The sequence below is a fragment of the Oncorhynchus mykiss genome, chromosome 28, assembly GCF_013265735.2.
Source record: "Oncorhynchus mykiss isolate Arlee chromosome 28, USDA_OmykA_1.1, whole genome shotgun sequence".
In the NCBI taxonomy this organism is placed as follows: Eukaryota; Metazoa; Chordata; class Actinopteri; order Salmoniformes; family Salmonidae; genus Oncorhynchus; species Oncorhynchus mykiss.
Window position 1 is genome coordinate 25,842,501 of NC_048592.1, and position 27,811 is coordinate 25,870,311.

The following is a 27,811-nucleotide window of genomic DNA, read 5'->3' on the forward strand; positions in this document are numbered from 1 at the left end:
CATTCCATGGCATATGGTTTATGAATTGATACGCAAAACAACGCCGGATTCAAAACTTCAATTTTTTAAATTTAAATTACGATACAAAATTTTTGCAACCAATATAATGTTATCTATATAGGGGATACAATCTTCCCAGCTCTGCAGATTTTGCTGTGAGGAGGCAGAGTCATTAGATAATTTATTTTAGTATTTTCCATATGTAGCTCGTTTTTAGTCACAGGTCCAGGATTGTCTGAAGAATTGCAACATTTGCCGAGAACTAACGCTGCAGATAGCAATACTGGGTGATTTGAAAAGCCATAGTCAATCAATAATAATCAAATTATTACTTTTGCAAAAATGTTTATTTTTAATTCACAATCTGTAGAAGCTATGAGAATAGAAAGGTTCAGTACTTTTGTGAAGCATCACAGCACAGTTGAAAAATATATGGCAAATATAAATTTTAAATGGATGGTGTTAAGAGATAGATGGGAGGGGTTGAATGGAGCTGAAGGGTGGGACTATTAACAAGATGTAAGTCCCACCTGAAGGGTGTAAATGTAAAACATACGCTGTCTGTAAAATGTACATAGTGTCATGTTGGTTTAAAGATGGATTGGACCAAGGTGCAGCATGGTAGGCGTACATCACACATTTATTAAATGAACACCAAAAACAAGAAAGAAATAACGACACGTAAAGTTTTGTAGCGCTAACACAGCAACTACCCAAAAACAAGATCCCACAACTTAAGGTGGAAAAAAAGGCTGCCTAAGTATAATCCCCAATCAGAGACAACGATAGACAGCTCCCTCTGATTGGGAACCATACCCAGCCAACAAAGAAATAGAAAAACTAGAATGCCCACCCAAATCACACCCCGACCTAACCACATAGAGAAATAAAAAGGCTCTAAGGTCAGGGCGAGACAGTACCCTCCACCCAAAGGTGCGAACTCCGGCCGCAAAACCTGATTCCATGGGGGAGGGTCCGGGTGGGCTTCTAGCCTCGGTGGCGTCTCCGGTTCGGGACGTAGACCCCGCTCCGCTCGCTGATCCCTCTGCTTCTGTGGAACCGGACCGTGGATCATCGCCGGGGACTCCGGACCGTAGATTGTCGCCGGAGGAACCAGACAGTGGATCGTCGCCGGAGGAACCAGACCGTGGATCGTCACTGGAGGAACCAGACCGTAGATCGTCGCCGGAGGCTCCGGACTGGGAACCCCCGCAGGAGGCTCTAGGCTGCAGACAGTTGATGAAGGCTCTGGACCGCAGACCGTCGCTGGAGACTCTGGCCCGCAGATCGTCACTGGAGGCTCTGGACTGCCGACCCTTGCTGGAGACTCCGGACCTTGGATCATCACTGGAGGCTTTGGGCCATGGATCATCACTGGAGGCTCCGGGCCATGGATCATCACTGGAGGCTCTGGGCCATGGATCATCACTGGAGGCTCTGGGCCATGGATCATCACTGGAGGCTCCGGGCCATGGATCATCACTGAAGGCTCCGGGCCATGGATCATCACTGGAGGCTCTGGGCATGGATCATCACTGGAGGCTTCGGGGCATGGATCATCACTGGAGGCTCCAGGCCATGGATCATCACTGGAGGCTTCGTGCCATGGATCATCACTGCAGGCTCCGGGCCATGGATCACCACTGGAGGCTTTGGACCATGGATCATCACTGGGGGCTTCGGGCCATGGATCACCACTGGAGGCTTCATGCGTGGAGCAGGCACAGGACATACCAGGCTGGAGACACACACTGGAGGCAGGGTGCATGGAGCTGGCACAGGATATACTGGACCGTGGAGGCGCACTGGAGGTCTGGAGCGTAGACCTGGCACAACGCGTCCTGGCTGGATGCTCACTTTAGCCCGGCAAGTGCGTGGCGCTGGCACAGGACGCATTGGGCTGTGAAGGCGCACTGGAGACACGGTGCATAGAACCTGCACACATTGTACCGGAATGGTGACACTCACCTTAGGGCGAGTGCATGGAGGAGACACAGGATGTACCGGACTGAGGAGGCGCACTGGAGGCCAGATGCGTGAAACTGGTGCATATGACACCGGACTGGTGTCACGCTCCTCAGCACGCCCGCTCTGCAGCGCTTCCAATGCCCACACCTCTCTCTGGAATCTTTCGCCGAGTTTCTCACTCAACTCCCTGACTGGCTATGGTTCACCCCTCGGCTTCGCCGACCACTCCGTGTGCCCCTCCCCCCAATTTTTTTTTTTGGGGTGCCTCTCGGGCATCCGTGGTGGTTGTGAACCCCAGAGTCGTCGTTGATCCTCCTTCGCTGCCTCCGCCTGCTTCCATCTTGTCTCCTGCCATAATCTCCTCCCATGTGCATGATGTCCTCCACTCCCTGTTCTCCCGGGCCCAGAATCCCTGCTCCTCCTGGCCACGCTGCTTGGTCCTTTGGTGGTGGGATCTTCTGTCACGTTCGTTTAAAGATGGATTGGACCAAGGTGCAGCGTCGTAGGCATTCACACATTTATTAAATGAACACCAAAAACAAGAAAGAAATAACGACACGTAAAGTTTTGTAGCGCTAACACAGCAACTACCCAAAAACAAGATCCCACAACCTAAGGTGGAAAAAAAGGCTGCCTAAGTACAATCCTCAATCAGAGACAACGATAGACAGCTCCCTCTGATTGGGAACCACACCCGGCCAACAAAGAAATATAAAAACTAGAATGCCCACACAAATCACACCTCGACTCGAAATTAAAAGGCTCTCTGGTCAGGGTGTGGCACATACGTTCAGAAATCTTGTGAAATAGCACAGTTACAAATAGAAATCACACTGGATGGACATCATAAATAGAGGACTTAAAAACAAACTAAATACAGCTATTGTAAAATAGATTGTGTCTGTATAATGTGTATAATATGTATAAACTGAAGGTAGAAGCCTAGGTGTTATGGTTTATTAGTTTACCACAATTGGGGGAAGGGTTGTAGGGATTGGGGGGAATAATAAAGGTATATTAAAAAAAACTATGTATATCAATATATGTATGTGTATGTATATATGTGTATATGTAAACATATGTGTATGTATGTGTACAGTTGAAGTCGGAAGTTTACATGCACCTTAGCCAAATACATGTAAACTCAGTTTTTCACAATTCCTGACATTTAATCCCAGTTAAAATTCCCTGTTTTAGGTCAGATAGGATCACCACTTTATTTTAAGAATGTGAAGTGCCACAATAATAGTACAGAGTGTCACGTCCTGACCTTAGTTCCTTTTTTATGTCTCTGTTTTAGTTTGGTCAGGGCGTGAGTTGGGGTGGGCATTCTATGTTTTTGTTCTCTGATTGAGAGCCATACTTAGGTAGCCTGTTTTCCCATTTTGAGTTGTGGGTGATTATTTTCTGGTTAGTGTTTGTTGCACCTGTCAGAACTGTTCGGTTATCGTTTTGTTGTTTTTGTTCGTGTATTCATTCTTGATTAAAAGTATTATGAATATGTACCACAGTGCACTTTGGTCCTCCTCTGCTTCCACCAACAAAAAATCGTTACACAAAGAATAATTAATTTCAGCTTTTATTTCTTTCATCACATTCCCAGTGGGTCAGAAGTTTACATACACTCAATTAGTATTTGGTAGCATTGCCTTTAAATTGTTTAACTTGGGTCAAACGTTTCGCGTAGCCTTCCACAAGTTTCCCACAATAAATTGGGTGAATTTTGGCCCATCCCTCTGACAGGGCTGGTGTAACTGAGTCAGGTTTGTAGGCCTCCTTGCTCGCACACACTTTTTCAGTTATGCCCACACATTTTCTATAGGATTGAGGTCAGAGCTTCGTGATGGCCACTCCAATACCTTGACTTTGTTGTCCTTAAGCCATTTTGCCACAACTTTGGAAGTATGCTTGGGGTCATTGTCCATTTGGAAGACCCATTTGCGACCAAGCTTTAACTTCCTGACTGATGTCATGAGATGTTGCTTCAATATATCCACGTAATTTTCCTACCTCATGATGCCATCAATTTTGTGAAGTGCACCAGTCCCTCCTGCAGCAAAGCACCCCCACAACATGATGCTGCCACCCCCCGTGCTTCACGGTTGGGATGGTGTTCTTCGGCTTGCAAGCCTCCCTCTTTTTCCTCCAAACATTATGGCCAAACAGTTCTATTTTTTGTTTCATTAGACCAGAGGACATTTCTCCAAAAAGTATTTTCCCATGTGCAGTTGCAAACCGTAGTCTGGCTTTTTTATGGTGGTTTTGGAGCAGTGGCTTCTTCCATGCTGAGCGGCCTTTCAGGTTATGTCAATATAGGACTCATTTTACTGTGGATATAGATACTTTTGTACCTGTTTCCTCCAGCATCTTCACAAGGTCCTTTGTTGTTGTTCTGGGATTTATTTGCACTTTTCGCACCAAAATAAGTTAATCTCTAGGAGACAGAACGCATCTATAATGGCTGAATGGTCCCATGGTGTTTATATCTTCGTACTATTGTTTGTACAGATGAACTTGGTACCTTCAGGCATTTGGAAATTGCTCCCAAGGATGAACCAGACTTGTGGAGGTCTACAATTTTCTTTCTGAGGTCTTGGCTGATTTCTTTTGATTTTCCCATGATGTCAAACTAAGAGGCACTGAGTTTGAAGGTAGGCCTTGAAATACATCCACAGGTACACCTCCAATTGACTCAAATTATGTCAATTAACCTATCAGAAGCTTCTAAAGCCATGACATAATTTTCTGGAATTTTCCAAGCTGTTTAAAGTTACAGTCAACTTAGTGTATTTAAACTTCTGACCCACTGGAATTGTGATATAGGGAATTATAAGTGAAATCATCTGTCTGTAAACAATTGGTGGAAAAATTACTTGTGTCATGAACAAAGTAGATGTCCTAACCGACTTGCCAAAACCATAGTTTGTTAACAAGAAATTTGTGGAGTGGTTGAAAAACGAGTTTTAATGACTCTAAGTCTATGTAAACTTCCGACTTCAACTGTGTATATTTACCAAAAAAAGATATGAGGGATTGGAAATGATGCAGACAATTACATTGATGGAAGCAACAATCTTTCCGCAATATTAAGCTGATCCACCCCTAAAAAATGTTTTTTTAAAGAGTCCAGAGAGTGGGAGAGGTTAGGGCTGAGAGAGGGTAAGAGACCAGGGAGTAGGAGAAGTTAGGGCTGAGAGAGGGTAAGAGACCAGGGAGTAGGAGAAGTTAGGGCTGAGAGAGGGTAAGAGACCAGGGAGTAGGAGAAGTTAGGGCTGAGAGAGGGTAAGAGACCAGGGAGTAGGAGAAATTAGGGCTGAGAGAAGGTAAGAGACCAGGGAGTAGGAGAAGTTAGGGCTGAGAGAGGGTAAGAGACCAGGGAGTAGGAGAAATTAGGGCTGAGAGAAGGTAAGAGACCAGGGAGTAGGAGAAGTTAGGGCTGAGAGAGGGTAAGAGACCAGGGAGTAGGAGAAGTTAGGGCTGAGAGAGGGTAAGAGACCAGGGAGTAGGAGAAGTTAGGGCTGAGAGAGGGTAAGAGACCAGGGAGTAGGAGAAGTTAGGGCTGAGAGAGGGTAAGAGAACAGGGAGTGGGAAAGGTTTGGGCTGAGCGAGGGTAAGAGACTAGGGAGTAGGAGAAGTTAGGGCTGAGAGGGTGTAACAGACCAGGGAGTAGGAGAAGTTAGGGCTGAGAGAGGGTAAGAGGGGATACGAGGTGAGTGGCTGAGAGGCCAGAGAACATGTGAGAATGAAATGGACAAGGCATTAGTCAAGTTGAGAACAGACTCTAGACCAAGTGAGAAGCTTTAAAAACAGGGGAAAAAGTTAAGCTTTTGTGTTGAGTCAAGCAATGGGATGATGATTGCAGTGAGGGACAGTGAGATGGACTAGTCAAATATATTGGCTCAGTTAGACAGGGAGAGAGCGCAGGAATAGGGTCTGGGTATGTATGGGAAACAGGTCTAACTAAGTGGGGGTCAAGTTTTGGCTTCCGCAAGGTTCATGAACAATGTGGAGTCTTGAGAATGTTAGATGACGCGAGTAGAAGTGAAAGAAGACGAGGTAGAGTGAAAAGGTAACCGTATTGAGATGAATAAATGGAAGTTAGGGAGACAGATAAAAAGAGAGGAAACATGACAGAGAAAAGGAGAGTGAGAGAGGGAAAGAAACCTGACAGAGGAGGATCTGTCTATCCATAGAGTATGACAACAACTCCATATGTGGTTTCTCTTTATTGTGTCAGAGTGGAGGTGCAGTATTCATGTGTGCCTCATTAGAGACTGACCCTGCATTAGTGAGCTGTGTGTGCACGTGCACGTGTGTGTATGTGTGGCGGGGCGGTCATTATAATGTGTGGCCCGAGTCTCTGTCTGGGGATCTATTCTCTTGCTTTGTTTGGGACACACTGCTGCCCTCTGCGCTTCCTCTATTCAGCCTGTTGAGGGCCTTTTGTCTCTTTCAGTCTTTCTCTCTTCTTTTATTCTCTCTTCCGTCCTTTCTCTCTCTTTCCCCCGCTCTCCCATTTTTCCCTGTCGCCATGGCCTTTCTGTAGCCCAGTAATGGGGAGAGTACAGGGAGAGTCAGAAGGCTTTATAATTGGGTTTAAAGGTGGGCTGGCTGAGAGCAGAGACCCCTGTTAAAAGCATACTGTACACACAGAGAGAGATAGAGAGAGTGCGAAGTGTGAAAGTCCATGTGCAGCAACACAGAAAAGGGTGTTCAAAATCAGACACTGAGCGTGTGTGTGTGTGTGTGTGGGGGGGGGGGGGGGGGGGGGCTTGATTCTCACTCTATGTTTTGTTTCTCCAAATGTGACTCGTTTCAGGAAACTAGGTGTATGTTGCGTGTCACTACTTCACAGGAGCGTCATTTGAGCGTAACATTTATTTTAATCAAAATGCTTTTTGGGCAGAAATGCCTTCTGGAACATGTGAACTTTCATGTGCCTTATTGACAAACTTGTAAGCCAAGTTTGTCTGGATTTAGCTTAAGTACACACAACGTTTAACAAATATGATTTAAAAACACAGGGGCATTGACATTTAAACACAAATTCACTTATTTTATGAGCTGCTTAGCATGTTTAGGTAATCCTTTCTAAATGGTCTTTTTTGAAAGACATTATGAATAACTGCAACAGTGTTGCTCTCCACTTTCTGGAGGACCGAGTTCTGAAATCAGTGGGATGCCCAGTGGAAGCAGAGTATGATAGATAAGGAGATGGAGACAATTCAGGCATTTGATTGCAAATTTGGAGCAAGTCAAAAAGAGAACACTGTTGTATAAAACAGGCTGTTGAATAAAAGGCTGCTGTATAAAACATCGGCCTCCTGTCTATAATTCTGTCTATAATGTGAGCTGCTGTTTTGATAGTCCTTTCTGTTTTTGAAAGATATGTGTCTTGTAGCAACATTTGAATTTCTGTTTTATACATTGGATAAAAGCAGAGACTCAGAGCTACAAAATGGTATATCATACACTGCATTTGAGGAAACAATGGGAAAATAATTCTGCTTTGAATGTTGATCAACTTGTAAACTCACTTCTGAGAAAACCATCTTTCAATGTTTTGGTACAACTGTTGGAGAGCCCTTCTTTGTCTACACCCAATCAGCATTGTTCACACCCTCTTAAGCGTTAGCCCCACCCATCTCTTTAAGGGTTGATCCGAGCATTCTGTACTAACTTGCCAGCTACTTCCAGACATCTAAGAGAGAGAGAACAGCTCACTGAACATTACTCGCCCTAGCAGAGCTGGTTAGGCTGTTACAGTATGTTATCCAGAGTCTTGGTGACTGCAACTATGCTGTCAGATTGTCCATTCGTTAATCCAGAGTGTTTCGCGTTCAAGGAGTAGGAATGTCCGAAAGCTCTGACCTCACAATGACAGTCAAGCACCCAAGCTAATTGGCTAGCTACTTCCAGACACATAATGAGAGAACACCCCACACTGAACATTTTACTCCCCCTTGCAGAGCTGGTTTGGCCATTTTCATGTTATCCAGAGCTTTTTGGTAAAACGTTCAAACAGCTCTCCTGTGATGTCGTGACTCGCGACATACACCTAGTTTCCTGAATTGGGCTTTTTTTTGCCTTTGTGCAGATTGCCATGTCTCATTTTTGATTAATTGAAAATTATACTTTTTTCAAAGTATCTCTTTTTCAAACAAGCATTGCAGAGCTGGTTACAATTTAAATTTCATCCCCTTGAAAAGATAGAACAAATATTACAACAAATATTATGGCTGAACTCAAATGTACTGGTTGATAAAATATGTGTATTTATGGGAACGATGCTTGAAAAGGGTATTTTGTTCTTAAATTATATTGTAATTTGGAATGGTAGAGTTCATGGAGTCAGAATTGTATGGGAAGGTCTACTCAATCCAAGAGTACAACCAATTGATTACAGCATTACCCCAAAAATGGAGGAGGCAGGTGGCAGCGGGAGGAGGTAGGGAACTGGTGTCATTGGATGACTGGTGTGGTGTAGTTGTTGAGCGGCTTCACTGCAAGTATATTGTATGTTTCAGATATTCATTAAATATGTATTTTTTTAAAGTTAGCCAGGTGTGTCTGGGGGTGATTACAGCCATCTATTGTATTTCATGAACCTGTGTAAATGTCTAGACAATAGTGACCCATCAATTTAGCTAGATGTGGCTGGGGGTGGTTATAGCATTTCCTTAATGTGATCCATCAATTTAGACAAGTGTGTCAGGTAAGCGTCATTTCATAATTATAAAATATTTTTTTGGGGACACTTCCTGGTTTTTTTTTGATATTGCTACTGTGTAAGTAACCATTTCACTGTAGCGTTTAGACCTTCTGTATCCTGTCCATCTGATCAGTATTTGTTTACCACTGTTTACCAGTGCCAGTAATGTGAAGAACAACATGACCTGCACCAAAGTTAGATTAAGATATAGGCCAAGGACTAGATAAAGTGTATTTTTACCTGGAGTTTTTCCCTATAGTAGGCTACTACTAAGAGATGGGTGGGGTAACTTTTATCCAATGAAAAAAAAGTACATTTCAAATTCTGCTTCATAAGACCGAATCGAGGAGTTCAGTCACAAATGAACTAGTTTTTAGAAGAGAAATGGACAGGGCTAAATGAGTTGGAGTTGCCTCTAATAGCCTGCCAACACACTGTTAGGGACTTAACTGCCAGCGTGTCTGAACTGCAGTAAACCAGGACCGTATTGGACAAACATCTGATCAAAGTAAATACCTAAAGTACAGTGCCTTGCGAAAGTATTCGGCCCCCTTGAACTTTGCGACCTTTTGCCACATTTCAGGCTTCAAACATAAAGATATAAAACTGTATTTTTTTGTGAAGAATCAACAACAAGTGGGACACAATCATGAAGTGGAACGACATTTATTGGATATTTCAAACTTTTTTAACAAATCAAAAACTGAAAAATTGGGCGTGCAAAATTATTCAGCCCCCTTAAGTTAATACTTTGTAGCGCCACCTTTTGCTGCGATTACAGCTGTAAGTCGCTTGGGGTATGTCTCTATCAGTTTTGCACATCGAGAGACTGACATTTTTTCCCATTCCTCCTTGCAAAACAGCTCGAGCTCAGTGAGGTTGGATGGAGAGCATTTGTGAACAGCAGTTTTCAGTTCTTTCCACAGATTCTCGATTGGATTCAGGTCTGGACTTTGACTTGGCCATTCTAACACCTGGATATGTTTATTTTTGAACCATTCCATTGTAGATTTTGCTTTATATTTTGGATCATTGTCTTGTTGGAAGACAAATCTCCGTCCCAGTCTCAGGTCTTTTGCAGACTCCATCAGGTTTTCTTCCAGAATGGTCCTGTATTTGGCTCCATCCATCTTCCCATCAATTTTAACCATCTTCCCTGTCCCTGCTGAAGAAAAGCAGGCCCAAACCATGATGCTGCCACCACCATGTTTGACAGTGGGGATGGTGTGTTCAGCTGTGTTGCTTTTACGCCAAACATAACGTTTTGCATTGTTGCCAAAAAGTTCAATTTTGGTTTCATCTGACCAGAGCACCTTCTTCCACATGTTTGGTGTGTCTCCCAGGTGGCTTGTGGCAAACTTTAAACGACACTTTTTATGGATATCTTTAAGAAATGGCTTTCTTCTTGCCACTCTTCCATAAAGGCCAGATTTGTGCAATATACGACTGATTGTTGTCCTATGGACAGAGTCTCCCACCTCAGCTGTAGATCTTTGCAGTTCATCCAGAGTGATCATGGGCCTCTTGGCTACATCTCTGATCAGTCTGATACTCCTTCCATTTCAATATTATCGCTTGCACAGTGCTCCTTGGGATGTTTAAAGCTTGGGAAATCTTTTTGTATCCAAATCCGGCTTTAAACTTCTTCACAACAGTATCTCGGACCTGCCTGGTGTGTTCCTTGTTCTTCATGATGCTCTCTGCGCTTTTAACGGACCTCTGAGACTATCACAGTGCAGGTGCATTTATACGGAGACTTGATTACACACAGGTGGATTGTATTTATCATCATTAGTCATTTAGGTCAACATTGGATCATTCAGAGATCCACACTGAACTTCTGGAGAGAGTTTGCTGCACTGAAAGTAAAGGGGCTGAATAATTTTTCACACCCAATTTTTCAGTTTTTGATTTGTTAAAAAAGTTTGAAATATCCAATAAATGTCGTTCCACTTCATGATTGTGTCCCACTTGTTGATTCTTCACAAAAAAATACAGTTTTATATCTTTATGTTTGAAGCCTGAAATGTGGCAAAAGGTCGCAAAGTTCAAGGGGGCCGAATACTTTCGCAAGGCACTGTATATACCACAAACACCTGACAGAGTAAGAGAGAGAAAATCAATAAGAAGTAGTAACAGAGAGCCAGAACCTCAAGCACTCCTCTCCCCTCTTTTCTTCCCTCATCTACTGTCCTCTCCTCTTCTATATTCTCCTCTATGTTCCTCTCCTCTCCTGACCTCTCCTCTATTTTCATGTTCTATTCTCTACTCTACTCTACTCTACTCTACTCTACTCTACTCTACTCCCCTCTCCCAGGCCCATGACAACAGCCATTATACAGGAATAAGGCAGCCATAATGTTTTGGGGCTGTTGCTGGGCAACACAGACTTTCAACTCCCTCTAAAAGATTTTCTATGGGGTTGAGATCTGGAGTCTGGCTAAGCCACTCCAGGACCTTGAAATGCTTCTTACGAAGCCACTCCTTCGTTGCCCGGGCGGTGTGTTTGGGATCATTGTCATGCTGAAAGACCCAGCCACGTTTCATCTTCAATGCCCTTGCTAATGGAAGGAGGTTTTCACTCAAAATCTCAAGATACACGGCCCCATTCATTCTTTCCTTTACACGGATCAGTCGTCCTGGTCCCTTTGCAGAAAAACAGCCCCAAAGCATGATGTTTCCACCCCCATGCTTCACAGTAGGTATGGTGTTCTTTGGATGCAACTCAGCATTCTTTGTCCTCCAAACACGACGAGTTGAGTTTTTACCAAAAATTTTGGTTTCATCTGACCATGTGACATTTTCCCAATCTTCTTCTGGATCATCCAAATGCTCTCTAGCAAACTTCAGACGGGCCTGGACATGTACTGGCTTAAGCAGGGGGACACGTCTGGCACTGCAGGATTTGAGTCCCTGGCGGCATAGTGTGTTACTGATGGTAGGCTTTGTTACTTTGGTCCCAGCTCTCTGCAGGTCATTCACTAGGTCCCCCCGTGTGGTTCTGGGATTTTTGCTCACTGTTCTTGTGATCATTTTGACCCCACGGGGTGAGATCTTGCGTGGAGCCCCAGATCGAGGGAGATTATCAGTGGTCTTGTATGTCTTCCATTTCCTAATAATTGCTCCCACAGTTGATTTCTTCAAACCAAGCTGCTTACCTATTGCAGATTCAGTCTTCCCAGCCTGGTGCAGGTCTACAATTTTGGTCTTGGCCATAATGGAGTTTGGAGTGTGATTGTTTGAGGTTGTGGACTGGTGTCTTTTATACTGATAACAAGTTCAAACAGGTGCCATTAATACAGGTAACGAGTGGAGGACAGTGGAGCCTCTTAAAGAAGAAGTTACAGGTCTGTGAGAGCCAGAAATCTTGCTTTTTTGTAGGTGACCAAATACTTATTTTCCACCATAATTTGCAAATAAATTCATTAAAAATCCTACAATGTGATTTTCTGGATTTTTTTTCTCATTTTGTCTGTCATAGTTGAAGTGTACCTATGATGAAAATTACAGGCCTCTCTCTTCTTTTTAAGTGGGAGACCTTGCACAATTGGTGGCTGACTAAATACTTTTTTGCCTTACTATATATATATATATATATTTTTTTTTTTTAATTTTATTTTATTACAAATAAAAAATAAATAAGGAATGGGTGTGGCTGAAATAACCTATCCCACTAATTTGAAGGGGTGTCCACATACGTTGTATATATAGTGTACTTACAATTACACCAGAACATAATATATCAGCTTTACTCTAGTGGGTCAAGGGTGCTATTCTGAACAATGTCTTTGCTTGATGTAAGGAGGCCATCAAATATTTAGGAGATTGCTAACACAACTGAAAGGCTAGGTAAAAGGAGGCAACTTGTTGATTCTTCACAAAAAATTACAGTTTTATATCTTTATGTTTGAAGCCTGAAATGTGGCAAAAGGTCGCAAAGTTCAAGGGGGCCGAATACTTTCGCAAGGCACTGTATATACCACAAACACCTGACAGAGTAAGAGAGAGAAAAACAATAAGAAGTAGTAACAGAGAGCCAGAACCTCAAGCACTCCTCTCCCCTCTTTTCTTACCTCATCTACTGTCCTCTCCTCTTCTATATTCTCCTCTATGTTCCTCTCCTCTCCTGACCTCTCCTCTATTTTCATGTTCTATTCTCTACTCTACTCTACTCTACTCTACTCTACTCTACTCTACTCTACTCTACTCCCCTCTCCCAGGCCCATGACAACAGCCATTATACAGGAATAAGGCAGCCATAATGTATCGGTACTTAGGCCTGAGGAGACACACTCGCTCAATGGGCCGTGAATCTCCCGTCACCAGCGTTAGACGGTCGAACGTTGAATAAAGTTATTTGAATATTTGTAATATTAATGGGCCGATGTGTCAAGAGCCCGCCGGTGCAGAACAAAGAGGGAAAATAAGAGAGGAGCACATCATCTATATCCAGTATTCACAGAATAGAAAACGACTGGATGGATGGATTGATGGATGGCTGGATGGACGGGTGGATGAACGGATGGATGTCTGGGCAAACAAATTACTAAATGTATAAATGGATAGAAACATTGTTATTATCTCTACATTAGCTTGTCTCCATCCAGCTCTTCAACAGAGCCACACTATAAACTGTCAACAGCGTCAGATTAGCCAGCTGTCCAGCCTGGATTTTCAATACAGACAACATCACCCCCAACAAATGTTTAAGATGGCGCCGGAGGGGATGGCTGCTGTTTTATGGGCTCTTAACCAACCATGCTATTTTGTTAGTTTTTCTTTTACATTGTTTGTTCCTTATTTTGTACATAATGTTGCTGCTACCATCTTTCATGACTGAAAAGAGCTTATGGACATCAGATCAGCGATTACTCACCTTGAAGTGTACAAATCATTTTTCTTTAATGAGAAAGATTTACACCAGACACCCGAACAGGCCCTCATCCCTGTCATTCGCAGGAGAAGGAGACGGAGGTATCGCGGAAGGAGATCGGGGTGCCATGTGAGGATCCAGCGACGAGTGGCTAATCTGCCTCTGCCATCGGTACTATTGGCCAACGTACAATCGATGGCCAATAAAGTGGATGAACTACAAGCACGTATATCCTAGCAACGGGACATTAAAAACTGACAAATGTATGTTTCACAGAGTCGTGGCTGAACGACGACATGAATAACAAACAGCTGGTTATACACTGTATCAGTGTCAAGGCTGATGAAAGGAGCGGACCAAGGTGCAGCGTGGTGAGCGTACATGTTCTTTAATTAAGAAAAAGACGCCGAACAAAACAATACACACTACAAAACAAAACTGTGAAGCTTAAGGCTAAGTGCCATAAAGAAAGTCAACTTCCCACCAAGACAGGTGGGAAAAAAGGCACCTGAGTATGGTTCCCAATCAGAGACAACGATAGACAGCTGTCCTTGATTGAGAACCATACCCGGCCAAAACATAGAGATAGAAAATCATAGAAACACAACACATAGAAATGCCCAACCCACATCATGCCCTGACCAAACTAAAATAGAGACATAAAAAGGATCCCCAAGGTCAGGGCGTGACAATCGGCAGGATAGATCAGCAGCATCTGATAAGAGAAGGGGTGGCGATCAATGGATATTTGTAAACAACAGCTGGCGCATGATATCTAAGTAAGTCTCGAGGTTTTGCTCGCCTGAGGTAGAGTATCTCATTATAAGCTGTAGACCACACTATCTACCTAGAGAGATCTCATATATATTCTTCATAGCTGTCTATTTACCACTACAAACCGATGCTGGCACTAAGACCGCACTCAATGAGCTGTATACGGAAAATGCTCATCCAGAGGTGGCACTCCTAATGGCTGGGGACTTCAATACAGGGAAAGTTAAATCAGTTGAACGTAATTTCTATCAGCATATTAAATGTGCAACCAAAGGGAAAAGACCACATTTACTCCACACATAGAGACGCATAACAAAGCTCTCCATCACCCTTCATTTTGCAAATCTGACCATAATTCTATCCTCCTGATTCCAGCTTGCAAGCACAAATTAAAGCAGGAAGCACCAGTGACTCGGTCAATAAATAAGTGTTCAGATGAAGCAGTTGCTAAGCTACAGGACTGTTTTGTTAGCACAGACTGGAATATGTTCCGGGATTCTTCCGATGGCATTGAGGAGTACAACACATCAGTCACTGGCTTCATCAATAAGTGCATCGATGACTGCATCCACACAGTGACTGTACGTACATACCCCAACCAAAAGCCATGGATTACAGGAAATATCCGCACTGAGCAAAAGGGTAGAGCTGCCGCTTTCAAGGAGCGGTATTCAAACCCAGAAGCTTATAAAAAATCCCGCTATGGCCTGCGACGAACCATCAAACAGGCAAAGTGTCAATAAAGAAGTAAGATCGAATCGTACTACACCGGATCCGACGCTCATCGGATGTGGCAGGGCTTGCAAACTATTACAGACTACAAAGGGAAGCACAGACGAGAGCTGCCCAGTGACATGAGCCTACCAGATGAGCTAAATTACTTCTATGCTCGCTTCGAGGTAAGTAACACTGAAACATGCATGAGCGCATCAGCTGTTCCAGCAGCCGACGTGAGTAAGACCTTTTAACGGGCAAAGATTCACAAGGTCGCAAGGTCAGATGGATTACCAGGACGTGTAATGCGCTGACCAACTGGCAAGTGTCTTCACTGACATTTTCAACCTCTCCCTGTCTGAGTCTGTAATACCAACATGTTTCAAGCAGACCACCATAGTCCCTGTGCCCAAGAACACAAAGGTAACATGCCTAAATTACTACCGACCCATAGCACTCACGTCTGTAGCCATGAAGTGCTTTGAAAGGCTGGTCATGGCTCACATCAACACCATTACCCCAGAAGCCCTAGACCCACTCCAATTTGCATACCGCCCCAACAGATCCACAGATGATGCAATCTCTATTGCACTCCACACTGCCCTTTCACACCTGGACAAAAGGAACACCTCTGTTAGAATGCTAATCATTGACTACAGCTCAGCATTCAACAACATAGTACCCTCAAAGCTCATCATTAAGCTAAGGACCCTGGGACTAAACACCTCCCTCTGCAACTGGATCCTGGACTTCCTGACGGGCCGCCCCTAGGTGGTAAGGGTATGTAACAACACATTTGCCACACTGATCCTCAACACGGGGGCCCATCAAGGGTGCATGCTCAGTCCCCTCCTGTACTCCCTGTTCACTTAGGACTGCACGGCCAGGCACAACTCCAACACCATCATTAAATTTGCCGATGACACAACAGTGGTAGGCTTGATCACCAACAACGACGAGACAGCCTATAGAGAGGAAGTCAGAGACCTGACCATGTGGTGCCAGGAAAACAACCTCCCTCAACATGATCAAGACAAAGGAGATGATTGTGGACTCCAGGAAAAGGAGCACCGATCCTTCTCATCGACAGGGCTGTAGTGGAGCAGGTTGAGAGCTTCAAGTTCCTTGATGCCCATATCACCAACAAAGTAACATGGTCAAAGCACACCAATACAGTCATGAAGCGAGCACGGCAAAGCCTATTACCCCGCAGGAGAGTGAAAAAACTTGTCATGGGTCCTCAGATCCTGAAAAGATTCTACAGATCATCCTAACTGGTTGCATCACTGCCTGGTATGGCAACTGCTCGGCCTCGGACCGCAAGGCACTACAGAGGGCAGTGAGTACGGCCCAGTGCGGCCAAGCTTCCTGCCATCCAGGACCTCTATACCAGGCGGTGTCAGAGGAAGGCCCTAAGAATTGTCAAAGACTCCAGCCAACCTAGTCATAGACTGTTCTCTCTGCTACCGCACGGCAAACGGTCCTGCGCCAAATTTAGGTCCAAGAGGGTCCTAAAAAGCTTTTAACCCCAAGCCATAAGACTGCTGAACATCTAATCAAATGGCTACCAAGACTATTGTTATTGTTCTGCTGCTCTTTCGTTAGCTGTTACTTTTATTTCTTATTTTTTAAGTATTTTTCTTAAAACTGCATTGCTGGTTAAGGGCTTGTAAGAAAGCATTTCACTGTAAGTATACCTGTTGTATTCGCCGCATGTGACAAATACAATTTGATTTGATCCCCGAACCCTCACTGTCTTCCATCCATGCCCATTCCAGCCCCAAGTCCCCTGGGGTGCCCAGCCTCAGCAAAGCGTTCTCCTGGCATCCGCCAAACCCAGATTTGTCCGTTGGACTGCCAGATGGTGAAGCGTGATTCATCACTCCAGAGAACAAGTTTCCACTGCTCCAGAGTCCAATTCCGACGAGCTTTACACAACTCCATCCGACGCTTGGCATTGCGCAAAGTGATCTTAGGCTTGTGTGCTGCTGCTCATCTATGGAAACCCATTTCATGAAGCTCCCGACAAACAGTTATTGTGCTGACGTTGCTTCCAGAGGCAGTTTGGAACTTGGTAGTGAGTGTTGCAACCGAGGACACATTTTTACGTGCTGCGCACTTCACAACTCTGCGGTCCTGTTCTGTGAGCTTGTGTGGCCTACCACTTCACAGCTGAGTTGTTGTTGCTCCTAGATGTTTTCACTTCATTTGACAGACTGACTTGTTGGAAAGGTGGCATCCTATTACGGTGCCACGTTGAAAGTCACTGAGCTCTTCAGTAAGGCCATTCTACTGCCAATGTTTGTCTATGGAGATTGCATGGCTGTGTGCTCGATTTTATACACCTGTCTACTCAAATCAAACTTTATTTGTCATATGCGCCCAATACAAAGTGTAGACCTTACCATTAAATGTTTACTGACAAGCCCTTAACAAACACTGCAGTTCAGGAAGAGTTAAGAAAATATTCACCAAATAAACTAAAGTTTATTATTATTATATATATATATATATATATATATATAAACGTATTTAGTCAGCCACCAATTGTGCAAGTTCTCCCACTTAAAAAGATGAGAGAAGCCTGTATTTTTCATCATAGGTACACTTCAACTATGACAGACAAAATGAGAAGAAAAAAAATCCAGAAAATCACATTATAGGATTTTTAATGAATTGATTTGCAAATTATGGTGGAATATAAGTATTTGGTCAATAACAAAAGTTTATCTCAATACTTTGTTAGATACCCTTTGTTGGCAATGACAGACATTTTCTGTAAGTCTTCACAAGGTTTTCACACACTGTTGCTGGTATTTTGGCCCATTCCTCCATACAGATCTCCTCTGGAGCAGTGATGTTTTGGGGCTGTTGCTGGGCAACACAGACTTTCAACTCCCTCTAAAAGATTTTCTATGGGGTTGAGATCTGAAGTCTGGCTAAGCCACTCCAGGACCTTGAAATGCTTCTTACAAAGCCACTCCTTCGTTGCCCGGGCGATGTGTTTGGGATCATTGTCATGCTGAAAGACCCAGCCACGTTTCATCTTCAATGCCCTTGCTGATGGAAGGAGGTTTTCACTCAAAATCTCAAGATACACGGCCCCATTCATTCTTTCCTTTACACGGATCAGTCGTCCTGGTCCCTTTGCAGAAAAACAGCCCCAAAGCATGATGTTTCCACCCCCATGCTTCACAGTACTTATGGTGTTCTTTGGATGCAACTCAGCATTCTTTGTCCTCCAAACACGACGAGTTGAGTTTTTACCAAAAAGTTATATTTTGGTTTCATCTGACCATGTGACATTTTCCCAATCTTCTTCTGGATCATCCAAATGCTCTCTAGCAAACTTCAGACGGGCCTGGACATGTACTGGCTTAAGCAGGGGGACACGTCTGGCACTGCAGGATTTGAGTCCCTGGCGGCGTAGTGTGTTACTGATGGTAGGCTTTGTTACTTTGGTCCCAGCTCTTTCATTCACTAGGTCCCCCCGTGTGGTTCTGGGATTTTTGCTCACCGTTCTTGTGATCATTTTGACCCCACGGGGTGAGATCTTGCGTGGAGCCCCAGATCGAGGGAGATTATCAGTGGTCTTGTATGTCTTCCATTTCCTAATAATTGTTCCCACAGTCGATTTCTTCAAACCAAGCTGCTTACCTATTGCAGATTCAGTCTTCCCAGCCTGGTGCAGGTCTACAATTTTGGTCTTGGCCATAATGGAGTTTGGAGTGTGATTGTTTGAGGTTGTGGACTGGTGTCTTTTATACTGATAACAAGTTCAAACAGGTGCCATTAATACAGGTAACGAGTGGAGGACAGAGGAGCCTCTTAAAGAAGAAGTTACAGGTCTGTGAGAGCCAGAAATCTTGCTTTTTTGTAGGTGACCAAATACTTATTTTCCACCATAATTTGCAAATAAATTCATTAAAAATCCTACAATGTGATTTTCTGGATTTTTTTTCTCATTTTGTCTGTCATAGTTGAAGTGTACCTATGATGAAAATTACAGGCCTCTCTCATCTTTTTAAGTGGGAGACCTTGCACAATTGGTGGCTGACTAAATACTTTTTTTGCCCCACTCTCTCTCTATATAAATATATATATATATATATATATATATTATTATTATTTTTTTTATATATATATTTTTTTATTACAAATAAAAAATAAATAAGGAATGGGTTTGGCTGAAATAACCTATCCCACTAATTTGAAGGGGTGTCCACATACGTTGTATATATAGTGTACTTACAATTACACCAGAACATAATATATCAGCTTTACTCTAGTGGGTCAAGGGTGCTATTCTGAACAATGTCTTTGCTTGATGTAAGGAGGCCATCAAATATTTAGCAGATTGCTAACACAACTGAAAGGCTAGGTAAAAGGAGGCAACGGTGTGTGTGTGTGTGTGAGTTGTGGTGTGTGTGTGCGTGTGTGGTGTGGTGTGTGTGTGTTTGTGTGTGTGTGCATGCATGCGTGTCAGAGAAAAAGCCCACCCAGAGCCCCAAATGGGAGCTGTCAGAGTTATGGTGGGGTAATGAGAGAGACGCTGGACCCATCGTTATACCTCTTCACATGCCCTCGGCTCACACACAGCATTCAGGCGGGTTACATATAGGCTGGTTACAGCAGGGTACATACACCAGGCTGGTTACATACAGGCTGGTTACTGCAGGGTGCATACAGCAGGTTGGCTACATACAGACTGGTTACATCCAGGCTGGCTACGACAGGGTATATGCAGCAGGATGATACATACAGGCTGGTTACATCCAGGCTGGCTACGACAGGGTATATGCAGCAGGATGATACATCCAGGCTGGTTACAGCAGGGTACATACATCTAGGCTGGTTACAGCAGGGTACATACATCTAGGCTGGTTACAGCAGGGTACATGCACCAGGCTGGCTATATACATGTGGGTTACAGCAGGGTACATACACCAGGCTGGCTACATACAGGCTGGTTACAGCAGGGTACATGGACCAGGCTGGCTACATACATGTGGGTTACAGCAGGGTACATACACCAGGCTGGCTACATACATGTGGGTTGCAGCAGGGTACATACACCAGGCTGGCTACATACATGTGGATTACAGCAGGGTACATACATCTAGGCTGGTTACAGCAGGGTACATACATCATACAATGTGATTTTCTGGATTTTTTTCTTCTAATTTTGTCTGTCATAGTTGAAGTGTACCTATGATGAAAATTACAGGCCTCTCTCATATTTTTAAGTCGGAGAACTTGCACATTTGTTGGCTGACTAAATACTTTTTTGCCCCACTGTACACAGCAGTGTGTACATCATCATCCCTATCATCCTCATCCCCATATTTGTTTTTGTTTTTCTGCTCTTTTGCACACCAGTATTTCTGCACGCTCGCACACACAATGTTATATATATAAACACACACACATTCCACTCCATTTTCCACAGCAAAACACACCTCTCACTATAGACTAGCTTCCATCTCTGATTGCCCATTCTGCATTCAGCATATACACTACCTCTCCCTCCCAGCCCTCTTCGCCCTCCCTGCCTTTACAGTGCTTCCCTCAATGAGGGGAATTATTTCAGCTTGCCCTCATTTTCTTCTTGTTCCGTTTTCCTCATCTCTAATGGGCAATTACATCAGGCTCCACGCGGAGGCCATCTTGTTTCACTGACCTCTAATTGATTGGCTGTCCAAACTGCTCGGCTTCTATAAGCACTTTAAGGTTACATTTCCCTGTTTAAATAATGGATTACAAGGTCCATGAAAGAAGATTGTGTGGAAAATAAAAGGCAGGGATTGCTTCTCGTTTGAGTCGTTTCAAAGACGTACAAGCCTCTATTTTAACCTCAGAGACTGAGTTATTAGGGGAGATGGAGAGTGCTCAGAGCGCTTAGACTACTCCAGACTAACCTACAGTCACGGCATCTGTGTGTGTGTGCGTGTGTGTGTGTACCACTTCTGCTCGCACTATGTTCAAAGCATGGTTTTAGCAGCGCTATCTGTCTGCAGATGAATATCAGTATGGCCAACAGACAGCGTGTCTGCATATCTCTCCCTCTGTGTGTGTGTGTGTGTGTGTGTGTGTGTGTGTGGGTGTAATGTCAGTGTAGAACCAGCTTCACGCAGTGCCCCTGAACACTCTCCTCCTATAATTAACACTCCTACTGTGTAGTATCCTTCCTCTTCTCTCCTGGGTCCTGTTTTTCATACCTCCCACAGTTTGTGCTTATACATCACAAAGAGAGAGCAGAGAGGGAGACAGAAAGAGAGAAGAAAGAAAGTGGGAGAGAGAGAGAAGAAAGAAAGTGGGAGAGAGAGAAGAGAGAGGGAGAGAGAGAGAGAAAGAGAGATAGTGATGCTGAGAGACAGTTCGGCAGGAAGTCCCACTTAGAAGGATGAAGTCAGAGAGAATGTGGGAATTAGCGGTAGCCAACATCTCCACTTCTGTTCAAAACCCCACCTACCAGGAGATTATCATTAGAGACCTTGAGCAGATTTATACTTGATGTGTGTGTGTGTGTGTGTGTGTGTGTGTGTGTGTGTGTGTGTGTGTGTGTGTGTGTGTGTGTGTGTGTGTGTGTGTGTGTGTGTGTGTGTGTGTGTGTGTGTGTGTGTGTGTGTGTGTGAGGGTGTGTGAAGAAACCACCTACAAGCAACCAGAGCAACATACCTCCACCAAAAACAACGCAGCACCTACGCTCCAATTACTCTTGGATTGGAGGTAAATACAGTAGAGATATAGCAGAGATACACAGTACAGTATATCTGTCCAAACCAATAGGATTTACTGTGTGGGTAGCTCAATACTAATACAAATGGCCTGTGTTGTTATTCTCAACCATTGCATCTCTGTCTGTTAAGATAAATTGATAGAAGAGCTTTAAACATCTGTTTGTTAAGGTTAACTGTTAAAGGAGCTTTAAACATCTCTGTCTGTTAATTAAGAGAAACTGATAGTGGAGCTTTAAACATCTCTGTTTGTTAATTAAGAGAAACTGATAGAGGAGCTTTAAACATATCTGTTTGTTAATTAAGAGAAACTGATAGAGGAGCTTTAAACATCTCTGTTAAGAGAAACTGATACAGGAGTTAAACATCTCTGTTTGTTAATTAAGAGAAACTGATGGAGGAGCTTTAAACATCTCTGTCTGTTAAGAGAAATTGATAGAGGAGCTTTAAACATCTCTGTCTGTTAAGATAAATTGATAGAGGAGCTTTAAACATCTCTGTTTGTTAATTAAGAGAAACTGATAGAGGAGCTTTAAACATCTCTGTTTGTTAATTAAGAGAAACTGATAGAGGAGCTTTAAACATCTCTGTGTCTGTATCTCCATCTTTAGATCAAGATATACCATTTATTTTTAATATGGTAATAAAATAGGATATAGCAGAAACATAGACTGAGATGGAAGAGGAAAGAGACGCTGTATAAGGAATGTGGAGATGATGGAGAGATAGAGAAAGATGTGTGTTTGCAGTGTGTGTATTGAACACACTGCTATCCACCCTACTCTTATGTTTATTAAAAGCCATATTCATTCACTGTTGATCTGAACCCTGTTTTTGAATTGTTGTTTTGACAGGCTTCATCATGACTCAGCACTATGTTGTCAGACTAACCCTGTGGGTGGAAGAAGAGCTGTTCTTTTCAGTTTTCAGCTGTTCTATTCAGTGAGTGGAACTGTGTGACTCCACAGCCATTCTCAGCACAGTTCATAATCACAGCATCTGTGATTGCATAAGAGGGACCTTGCCTGGAGTTGGATCTGATCTAAGGGTAGTTGAAATAGGAGCAAAATAGAAGTTGCCCTTCACCACTGATCTAGGATCAGATTATGCTATCCTGAACCATAACCTTCATTATTAGTGGAATGCAGACATATCTGATCCAGTATCAGTTGTTAGGAGCAAGTTTTAATGACTCTATGCCCCTCAAAGTCATTGCTTTCCTTGGCCAAGTAGCAGGGGAACGCAAAGTACAGTAGAACGGAAAACACACAAACACACACACACACACTGCTTTCATATCTATTTATTGATCGTATCAGATGTGCGTCAATCAATCTTATCTCCGCTCCACACATTCTCACTCACACCTCCAGAGGGACCCAATAAAGCATCGTGCTGGGAAGGCTGAGCACACTATATTATCATTAGAGACCTTGAGCACATATTATACTTGGTATGTGTGTGTGTGTATGTGTGTGTGTGTGTTGGTGTGTGTGTGTATGTATGTGTATGTGTGTGTGTGTGTGTGTGTGTTAGTGTTTGTGAGAGAGAGAGAGAGAGAGAGAGAGAGAGAGAAAGAAAGAGAGAGAGCAAGAGAGAGCACGCGCGAGAGAGAGAGAGAGAGAGAGAGAGAGAGAGAGAGTCATCATAAGATAAATAAGTTGCCCTACAGTAGCTCACTTCAAACTACAACTACTATATACTTGTTTTGGGCAACACAGACACATTTCTTCCTCTACCAAGCCTTGCTTTACAAACAGTAGCCTGTAAAATAAAACATGTGGTTTTACATCATCATAGAATGATACTGTACATCACTCATCATCCCTAGGACAGCAGCCCTCACCGTCTCAGCAGATTAGGAATGAATGATAACGCGCCTCTCTATCATGCTTCTCTGATCAAAGTAGAATTACAGTGCACCACGATCTGCAAAATGCATGAAACACAATCAGTACCGTATGCCACACAAAGCGGTGTCAAAGAAGAGAACTATGAAATTGGCTATGTGCTGTTACAATAAAGATAATGCTCTGATGTCTTCTTATGTACCTACTGCATCTAAAATAGATCAATTCCCACAGAGCCTGTGTGATTTAATCTACTGCGAGTCTTCAGTCATGTTGAAGCGGTAAAATATGAAAGACAATGATTTATTTACAACTCCCAAGTCTGGGCCTGAGGTTCCACACAAATCTAATTCCCAAACCGGGAACAGCTGGCCGTTCAGAATAAATCCAGTGATATTGATTCTGCAGCAAACCAAATCTGGTTCTTTCAAGGTTCCCAGGACTTTTCATTGGGTTGTGGGAATGGGGATGGACATTACAAAAGAAAGACCTACAAATAAAAACATTTATGAGTTTAGGGCCAGGCATACTTCTCTGGTCATGTGGTCAGGGAGAAATCATGGCCCTATTTCTGTGTTCACAGTATTTCATTTATACATTTTATTTAGCAGACGCTCTAATTCAGAACAATTTACAGAATAAATTATGGTTAAGTGCCTTGCTCAAGGGCACAATGACCGACTTTTGCAAATAGTCAGCTCTGGGATTGAAACCAACAACCTTTCGGTTACTGGCTGAAACGCTCATAACCGTTAGGCTAACTGCCACCCATTTCAGTTCTTTGGGAACATTCCTTTGTTGTTTCCTTACCTCGGCAGACATTCCCGTTATCTGTCTCGAACCCAGCTTTGCAGGTGCAGCTCCCGATAGGAACCATCCACTCTCCATCTCCATTGCAGTACAGCTTTATTGGCACGTCCACCTCCTCCGAATTCGGGATGCAGATCCCTCTAGCGATGACCAGGGAGGTGCTCTCCGCCCCCGTCATGGTCTCTGGGAAGATGGCGAAGTTCTGCACCACACTGGGGCACTTCTTATAAAACACTCGGACCGAGAGTAGCGACATACAAGCACCATAGTCCTGAAACGCCAGGTAAAACCCGTTCTTCGACAGCGGGCCAAAGCTCCGAACCTCTGTGTTGACCTTCATCAATCGTCCGCCGAAGTCCACCTGGGAAAAGCTCTCATCGGCCGCGATGGTGTCCACCTTTAGGTAAGGGGCTTCCATCCAGAAGGCAGTTCCTTTGGTGGCGATGACCGAGTCCGTCTCGTAGTAGTAGAGATTGAAGGTCTCCTTACAGGAGCCGGGAACGTTGGGGATGGAGCTGCAGTCACGCACGGTGAAGCGCATCTCCACGTAGATCCTCTGAGCTCCACGTCGGTCGATGAAGGTGGTGAGAAGCCAGTTGTTCTGGCTGGGCTCAAACACGTTGCACACCTGGTAGGTCCGGATGGTGTTGAGGTTCTCGTCGTAGCCGCTCACCTCCTCCCACTGTGAGACAGAGTAGAGACCAGAGACATGGGTATTTGGTTAGAAATATACAGTATCTTGAAATTGTCACAAACACAGTAACCAATAGTGTTTGACACTGCAATGCCAAGAGAGAAGGATGCTCAGCTAGTATCAACTCAAATGTTTGTTAACAAATTTCTTAAACAATATTTGATATTTAAATTCACAGCTTTCCTGCCTTGCAAAAAGTATGAAAAAGTAGTATGAAGTTTATATTGAGCAAGTAAACTCTCAGGGCATTTGAAGTAGCTGACTAGAAATTAACTTTTAATTTAGACGACAAACTTGTGGCAAAGATATGTCAACTGACTTCCTGAAATGACAGTTCCCTGTCGACCAGTGGTTATCTCTAAAACAGCATTAGATAGAGAGATACAACGATAGCACACATACAGTTTTTGGAATCTGGTTTCTAAAGATTTATATACATATATTTTATTTTAACTATCCTTACCATCTGTGTTCACAAACTGGTGTCAGGGGCAAGAACACATAATTTGGACTTAACTTCCTGAAATGACAGTTCCCCATCTACCAACACATACAGTACAGTAATAGTACAAGTAATACTTCTTAGTAATGGTCAGTAACAGAATGGAGTGATTGAATCATACTACACCGGCTCCGATGGATGTGTCAGGGCTTGTAAACTACTACAGACTACAAAGGGAAGCACAGCCACGTGCTGCCCAGTGATACGAGCCTACGAGCTAAATTACTTTCTATGCTCTCTTCGAGACAAGCAACACTGAAGCATGCATGAGAGCATCAGCTGTTCCAGGCGACTGTGTGATCAAGCTCTCCATAGCCGATGTGAGTAAGACCTTTAAACAGGTCAACATTCACAAGGCCGCAGGGCCAGACGGATTACCAGGACGCGTACGCCGAGCATGCGCTGACCAACTGGCAAGTGTCTTCACTGACATTTTCAACATGTCCCTGACTGAGTCTGTAATACCAACATATTTCAAGCAGACCATCATAGTCCCTGTGCCCAAGAACACTAAGATAACCTGCCTAAAATACTAGCACTCACTTCTGTAGCCATGAAGTGCTTTGAAAGGCTGGTCATGACTCACAACAATAACATTATCCCAGAAACCCTAGACCCACTCGAATTTGCATACCGCCCCAACAGATCCACAGATGATGCAATCTCTATTGCACACCACACTGCCCTTTCACACCTGGAAAAAGGAGCACCTATGTGAGAATGGTGTTCATTGACTACAGCTCAGCGTTCAACACCATAGTGCCCAAAAAGCATCACTAAGCTAAGGACCCTGGGACTAAACACCTTTCTCTGCAACTGGATCCTGGACTTCCTGACGGGCCTCCCCCAGGTGGTAAGGGTATGTAACAACACATCTGCCACACTGATCCTCAACACAGGGGCCTCTCAGGGGTGCGTGCTCAGTCCCCTCCTGTACTCCTTGTTCACTCATGACTGCATGGCCAGGGACGACTCCAAGACCATCATTAAGTTTGCCAACACAACAGTCTACTCACCGACAACAATGAGACAGCCTATAGGGAGGAGGTCAGAGACCTGGCCGTGTGGTGCAAGGATAACAGCCTCTCCCTCAACGTGACCAAAACAAAGGAGATGATTGTGGACTACAGGAAAAGGAGTATACTGAGCACGCCCCCATTCTCATCAACGGGGCTGTAGTGGAGCAGGTTGAGAGCTTCAAATTCCTTGGTGTCCACATCGCCAACAAACTATCACACCAAGACAATCGTGAAGAGAGCACGACAAAGCATATTCCCCCTCAGGAGACTGAAAATATTTGGCATGGGTCCTCAGATCCTCAAAAAGTTATACAGCTGCACCATTGAGAGCATCCTGACTGGTTGCATCACTGCCTGGTATTGTCAAAGACTCCAGCCACCCTATTCATAGACTGTTCTCTCTGTACCAGAGCACCAAGTCTAGGTCCAAAAGGCTTCTTAACAGCTTCTAACCCCAAGCCATAAGACTCCTGAACAGCTAATGAAATGGCTACCCAGACTATTTGCATTGTCTCCCCTCCCCCTCTTTTACGCTGTTGCCACTCTCTGTTTATTATCTATACATAGTCACTTTAACTCTACCTACATGTACATATTACCTCAATTACCTCAACTAACCGGTGCCCCCGCATATTGACTCTGTACTGGTACAGCTTTGCTACTGTATATAGCTTTGCTACTGCTCTTTAATTATTTGTTATTTTAATTGACATTTTTTACTTATCAATTTTTTACTTAACACTTATTTTTCTTAAAAATGCATTGTTGGTTAAGGGCTTGTAAGTAAGCATTTCACTGTAAGGCTGTATTCGGCGGGTGTGACAAAGATCATTTGATTTGATTTGAATATTTTACAGATCTCAGTTCTGCACCAATGATCAGAACAAAGAAATTGAAGAGACTTAAAGATACGTTGAAGAAACAAAAATAGGAAGGTTAATATCCAGGTCTGCTCACTCCATACCACCAACCACAGCCACTTCCACATTCTTGCATTGTCTGCGTGGTATGGCATGCCCATCGCTGGTTAGTCACCTTAAAAAGGTTCCACACAAACGATACAGCTTTCATACTAGAACATATTCTGTAGCAGACTGAATTATAGTAGTAATCGAGACAGTGGTAGACAATGGTGATGTCGGAGGACATTTATGCCAA

The 27,811-nt window shown here is 43.7% G+C and overlaps 1 protein-coding gene across 3 annotated transcripts in view; it reads right to left on the reverse strand.

The window, feature by feature from the left end:
• The window catches only part of LOC110508791 (ephrin type-B receptor 1), a 386,951-nt gene that overhangs the window by 160,183 nt on the left and 198,957 nt on the right, over positions 1-27,811 (reverse strand). For all 3 annotated transcript variants that reach the window (XM_036966014.1, XM_036966012.1, XM_036966015.1), the window contains exon 3: positions 24,439-25,120. In XM_036966014.1, coding sequence (XP_036821909.1) covers positions 24,439-25,120 — 682 coding nt within the window. The remainder of the gene's footprint in view (positions 1-24,438; positions 25,121-27,811) is intronic.